Source organism: Equus asinus, chromosome X (assembly GCF_041296235.1).
Source record: "Equus asinus isolate D_3611 breed Donkey chromosome X, EquAss-T2T_v2, whole genome shotgun sequence".
Classification (NCBI taxonomy): domain Eukaryota; kingdom Metazoa; phylum Chordata; class Mammalia; order Perissodactyla; family Equidae; genus Equus; species Equus asinus.
Window position 1 is genome coordinate 63,889,170 of NC_091820.1, and position 6,235 is coordinate 63,895,404.

The 6,235-nt window shown below is 60.2% G+C and overlaps 1 protein-coding gene across 1 annotated transcript; it reads left to right on the forward strand.

Moving 5' to 3' along the window:
* Positions 1-1,978: 1,978 nt before the first annotated feature.
* LOC106838369 (uncharacterized protein CXorf49 homolog) lies at positions 1,979-6,004 on the forward strand. The gene is made up of 3 exons (XM_070502706.1): positions 1,979-3,439; positions 4,036-4,195; positions 4,729-6,004. The coding sequence occupies exons 1-3, from the start codon at positions 2,177-2,179 to the stop codon at positions 5,022-5,024; spliced, it is 1,719 nt and encodes a 572-aa protein (XP_070358807.1). The 5' UTR covers positions 1,979-2,176; the 3' UTR covers positions 5,025-6,004.
* Positions 6,005-6,235: the final 231 nt, after the last annotated feature.

The window sequence follows — 6,235 nt, forward strand, 5'->3', positions numbered from 1 at the left end:
GCTGTGTAAGCCACTCAAAAAGCTACCTGAGTGCCCAATGGCATCATGGGAGACATTTCAAACTGCAAAGGATGCGTTAACCCTGACTTCTAGGAATCTTGATTGGTTGCCTCCTGGGCTCAAGAACTGATTTACAATTGCTCCAACCGTTAACCTTGTTTTTCTCTTTTTGTTTCTCTAGAAAAACTTCTTGTTAAATACCTGTTTACTTACATGATACAGGCTTCATTTTGGGAGCGTACCTGCAACATCACCTTATTAAAAGACTGGTTCAATGAGATAAAACAACCTATGCCTCAATTCAGCAGGAAGTAGCTAAATCGGTCACAGCCCCAAATCCCTCAAAAATGAGGGATGAACATAAAATAGGGGGAATTGATAACAGCTGTGATCTCAGTTTCCCATCATTAAACCCACCATATACACGGTTAAAACCAAAGCACCCATTCCCTGCTTACTCCCTGGCTTCCTGGCTCCAGAATCCACTATCCACCATGGAGACAAATGCCAAGTACAACCACGTGGATTCCCTATCTCCTCCCCACAAGGAGCCACAAGCTGGTGGGAAAGCTGCTGACCGGCAAGGTCACGGCTCCCTCCTCTCTGCAAGTAGTCTCAAGGCCAAACACAGGCTGGTGGAAAAGCTCTGACCAACAAGGTCATATACTCCCCCTTCCCTACCTAAAACCCCAAATAAAAACTCTTACTTTTAGCTTTTCAAGGAGTTTTGGATTTCAGCATTAGTCGCCCTTTCTCCTTGCTCAGTGCTGTGCAGTAACAAAGTCCTACTTTGTTCCACTACACCTAGTGTCAGAGATTGGCTTGCTGTGCGGTGGGCGAGTGAACTCACTCCAGGTTTGATACCAAAAGCAAGGACTCTGGAGCCAACCGCCTGGTTTGAATCTTGCTGCCAATCCCGACAAGCCCAGTGACCTTGGGCCACTGGCTGAACCTCTCAGGGCCTGTTTCCTCCTCTGTAAGAGGATGGTAAGAGTGGCTACTTGAATCCTAGGATTGTCCTGAAGATGTGTGACTATTTATCTACAGTGCTCAGAAGAGCGCCAGGCACCAACCGAGTACATGTGGAAGAAGTTTCTTTTCCTGGACGCTGCCAAACCACCCTCCCAAATGGCTCTCCTACCCTGCTGCCACCGCTGCCACTGCTGCTGCCTCCCCTTCCAAACCCTGGGCCCCCTACCTGTGGTCAAAAGCAAGGGTTTGCTCATGACCTCCCCCCGCCTTGGAATGGTGGAGCTCTTAGATGGTTGCAAACGTGGTGTGGGAAAACTGATTTGTGGTTTTATTTCTCACCTCCAGGACCAGCAATACTGAGCATCCTTTCGGGCGAGCACTGGGCACTGGGATTCCCTCGTTTGAACTGACTCTGAGTGAGGCAGGGGCCGAGAGACAGAGGGCAAACCCCAACCTGCCCCCAAACCAGCCTGAGCACACAACCACAGGCCGATTTGATCACCTATCATCCTCGCGCAGTTGCGACAGAAACCCAACAGCCGTAAAGACAACATTGCTCTCTGGCCCTTTACGGCGGAAACAGTACGCCCGACCCCTGATGGCTGGCTGCGGGCTGCCTGTGCCCATTCTCCTACGGGGTCATACGTCCTGTGGACTAGAGCCTGGCCCATCCCTTGTGCGCCACATGCCCCACCAGGGACCTGCCGTGTCCCCCCACAAGCCCCACCGCACGCCCCCCTGGGCCCGGGGCCGACCTTGCCCCACTCCGTACGCGGGAAACCGGGGCTCAGAGCCGCGGCTGCCACTGGAATGTAGCCTGTGCCGGGGAGGCGGCCTGTTCGGAAGAGGCGGGACGAGCGCCCCGACAGCCGCACTCAGGCACGGGACGGGCTTCCCACTGCCGGCCCGCGAGGGGCTTCGGAGGCCCCCCAAGGCCCTGGACGCGATTGGGGAGGGCCTCGGGGGGGGCGGGCCCACAAGGGGCGCGCTCGTTGGCGGGGGCGGCCCCACGCGAAGGGCGCGGCGCAGGCGTCGAAGGCGCGCGCAAGCCGCGCGTGGTTTGAGGCGATCTCGTAGGGCGCGTTTCGAGAGGGTGGGCGTGCCCCCAAGGCCTCGCCGCTGCGCACGCGCGCCGCAGCCCGTCCCGCCGCTCCTGGGACGTTAGTCTCCCGGGAGGCGACTGAGGGCCGCCGCGCCTCACGACATGAGCTCCCCCGACGAGGAGTCTGTCTTGGGTACGGGTTTCGACCCGGAGGGCGGGGAGCGGGCGGTCGTCTGCTCGGCCGAGCCCAGAGCCCTGCGGACAGCCGATCTAGGTCCTGCTTTGGGGGCGCCGCGGAGCGGCGAGGGCGAGGGCAGGTTCCTAGAGCCCGAGGGCTTGGAGTCCGAGCGGCATGTCATGGACTCGGGAGGGCAGGTGCTCCGGAGCCGCCAAGGCGGACCCAGCTTCCCGGCCGACGACAGGGGCGCCGCGGTGGACTCCGCGTCCAGCCGGGCGCCGCGGTCTGCGGTAAACATCGTGCAGCAGCTGACCGAGCGGGGCGTTTGGGGCGTCTGGAGATACCGGTACCCTGAGAGCTGTGCCGCCCGAGGCTCCACCGTGGGGGCGGGCCCCGAGGCCGGTGCCGGTTTCCGAGGCGCTCCTGCCCCTAGCTGGGTGGCGTCGCAGCCCTCTTCCACCGCCCCTCTCCACTTCCGTGGGCCTGAGGGAAGCCGGGCCTGGGGGAACCCTGAAAGAGGCGGGAGGAGCAGGATGGGCGGCCCTGTGGGTCATGGGCAGCCCTCGGCGGGAGGCCCAGTCGAGCTGCCCTCCGACCCAGAGTCATCAGACGAGGCCAGGGAGATACAGCTGACAAGGATGAGCTTTTACCTCAAAGAAGGCGGCCAAGCCAAGTCCAGTGGACCCGAGGATCCCGGGGACCCACCCAGACGCTTCAGTTTTCCCACCAGGGAGAATTTACCCCACGTGCCGGGCTCTTTCCTGTCCTCCGCTGCCCAAGCATTCACCTTGGCTGCGGAAAGGCAGACTGTTGGAGAGCTGGACTTCTCTTCCTCCCAGAAAGTAGAGTGTGTATTCTGGCGCAAGATGGGGAACAGGCCCAGCTACCAGGCAGCTGCCGCCGCTGCCACTGCCAGTGTCCTGTCCCGGGCCACTCCTTGGAAGAAGGCGGCCCTGGGGAAGAAATGCCTGGGGGCTGCCTCACAGGTTGCCCAGGGGAGAACCTTTCCTTCCTGGGGGCAGAGAGGCTCGGCAGCTCCCCCGGACCCGGCCACGTTCCCGCCACTCTGTGGTGTCCCGCTGCTTGTGAGGCGCAAGAAGTATCCCTTGGCCCCTGCGGGAACCAAGCAATCCAAGCAGCCCGGCACTGGGGAGAAATCTGTGGCCGGGAGGACAATGGAGTCTCAGCCGGTGGAGGTGGCGGGAGAAGATATTGACCCAAACAGCGACCCAGCCCCACAGGGCCAAGTGAGTAGACCCCGCTCCTCCTCTCTCCCCGCCTCTCCCCCCACCCCAATCAGGGGCTTCTTTACCCATGCTCCCTGTGCCCATCCCTCGGGGGTGGTCACTGGGGACCCTCGGTCATTAGCTTGCCAGAGGGGGGTCGTTCTAGAAGGGGAAACGTGAAGCCAACACTTCGTGTGTGCTGGCCACCATTCTCGACCCTTGGCCCGTTTCCTGCCTCCTCCCCCAGAGAGGGGCTGGGATGGAAGGGAGGACTGGTAGCTGGTTGGGATCCAGGGACCCCTTAAAAGTTTGGGCCGCAGAGCTTCAGTGTTCAGACTCACAGGCTATCTGATCTTACTTCCTAGCTGTTCCCCAAGTCTTCTCTGCAGGAGACCTGGGCTTTCTCAGTGCCCCACTGTTCTCCCCAGCTCAGCTCTGCCTCCTGGCCTGGGGCTGACTGAGGGCAAAAGTACTGATGAGATCAGCCTCTGAATTCCCTGGCCTGTTCCCTGCCTCACCGCAGCCTCTAAACGCGTGTGGGTACAGACACACACACATACACACACACACACGCACACAAATTCCCAGTCCAAATGGGTGAGAAATGGTTTTTTTAGCCTCTAGCGCACAGACCAGAGCCATGTAGTCCGTGCATGCATCGTGAAGAAGGCAGCAGTGGTGACCTCAACACCAGAGCTGCTCCCCAAGTTCCGGGAAACCCACAGTCCCTGGCCCCAAGCCAGGGAAATACTGTACCTAGGGAGCCTGCACCCTCTGGTGAGTCTTCTGGGTGAGTGAGCCATGAGTGAGGGGAGAGGGGACAAGAGGGCAAAGCTCTGGCTCTGGCTCTGCTGGGGGCTCAGCCTTGATCCCAGGCCTCCCTGCCTGCCCAGGCAGCTTCTCCCAAAGAGATGGGGCGCGCACAGAGCTGGCCTTAAGTCACATCATGCTCTGCATGGGGTTTGTGCGGCAACGGTGATACCTTAGCAGCGCCCCAAACCGCGACTCCGGATGTAGACTCTCAGCAGGACAGAGCCTTTTCTGCTGAGTTCTCTTGGGCCGCTGGCTCATTCCAGGGTCCAGGCTGTGGCTGCGGCTCTGGGAGAGTCCAACCCAGAGCCACAGTCCTGGGGAGCACAGTGGTGCTGGGGCTGCCCCTGGGGAACAGGACAGGCGAGGCATGCCCTGAGAGAAGATGGGAGCTGTGGGGCAGAGGAGGGGCAAGTCCATGCCATCAGAGGGTGGTGCTGCCTCACTTGCCACTTCCCTGGGAGCCTTGGAAGCTGGACGTCCTGTTCCTTCCCACTCAGGTGACCAGGAACCACTTGACCGACCTCCAAGACCAGAAGGGCAGCAGCAACCACCTGGAGCAGAGGGCTGTCCTCGGGTATTGTTTCTGTGGTTCCTAGAAATGCAGGCCCAAACTAGACGGTGGGGTCGGTGTACAGGGTCAACTGACATACGTGTTGCCCTCCCTCCCCCATCCTGTACCCCACAGAGGGAGCGCACCTCCTTTCCCCGAGGAGCCCCTGCCAGTCTAGCCACTGGGGTTTTGGAGGTAGGGGCCCGGGGAGAGGGGAGGTTGAGGCGAGAGGAGGCCAGCTGATACTAATCATTTCTCTTTCTCTGGTGTCTGCTGGCCTAGTGTCTCGTGCTACAGAGAGAAATAGACGACCTTAAAGAGCGCCTTGGTATGAGGAACCTCTGGCTGAGGCAGGGGCCAGGGCAGGGGCCCCGGGAACGCCTGTGGTGTCGTAGTGCAGGACTCGGGGCCCTGGGGTGGGGCTGGGCCACAGGGGCAGGCGGCCTCACAGGGGCCAACGTTCCTGTGGGGAGGAGAGTCCAGCAGGCCTGGCCCTGGAGCCTGCTGTCAGGTACAGCCGAGCGCCTGTGCAAATAGGAAAGTGTTGTCTGCACTGCACGCGCACACTGTTGACGCGAACAAGGCCTAGAGATCTCCTTCTCTTTAGACGTTCAGAGATGGCTCCTTGTTTTCCCTATAACTGCTGCTTGGTGTGCCTTGTCCCCTGCTTGTGTGTTCATTTGACAAGTTCTGAATGGCCCTGATATGCCCCAAAGCTGGAGACCCACTGGCACATTTGGTTCTCGTTTAGAAAACATTTCCCCACGGAATTCAGGTGGTGGGTGACTGAGTCCGGCCCGGGGCTGCTTGCACAGGGCCCGGAGGGGCTTCCAGGGGCAGGGCTAGGCCGTCCCCCCCGGGGACAGGGGCACGGGCTTCTAGATCCCTGTGGGTGGAGTGCCTGCTTAGGCGTCTCTCTGTTTCAGCCGCTGTGCTGTCCATGGCTGACAAGTTCCAGAGCCTTTGAAGTGAGTGTTAAACACACCATACCCCTTCCCACAGTCGGGGCTGTTCCGGAGGGTGGGGGCAGACTCTGGCTTGAGCCTCTTCCCCGGCCCCACTCTGTTTCGCAGGTTGAGCCCAGCACCTTCCTACAAGAGAAGCAGCTGGTGCCTTTGGAGCCCTGGAGCTGCGGCCAAGCTGGTTCCCTCCTGTTCTCCCTCAGCCTGGGCTTCCGCCCCTTCTTTTGCCCTCTCCCCACCCCAGTTCACAGCAGTTTCACATTAAAGGACTTCTCATATTCTGTGGTCTGTCCTCTCTTGGGGGTGGGGGGACTGGGCAGGCAGAGAGGTTGAGGCGGGCTGGGGGACTGCTGCATTTCAGATCCTTTTCTGGAAGAGGAACCCTGGCGTTCTGTGTGGGCCTTCTCCCTGTGGGGAGTCTGGGCCAACCTCTGATAGGAGCCCTGCAGTCAGGCCAGCAGAGTGCCTGGGATCTGGGCTCTGGCTTCTGTG

Bases quoted from the DNA above. Each gene is read 5' to 3' on its own strand.
- LOC106838369 (XM_070502706.1), top strand. From the start codon at position 2,177: ATGAGCTCCCCCGACGAGGAGTCTGTCTTGGGTACGGGTTTCGACCCG. The intron at 3,440-4,035 runs GTGAGTAGACCC...TGGTTTTTTTAG, and splicing joins ACCCAGCCCCACAGGGCCAA to CCTCTAGCGCACAGACCAGA. The intron at 4,196-4,728 runs GTGAGTCTTCTG...CTTCCCACTCAG, and splicing joins TAGGGAGCCTGCACCCTCTG to GTGACCAGGAACCACTTGAC.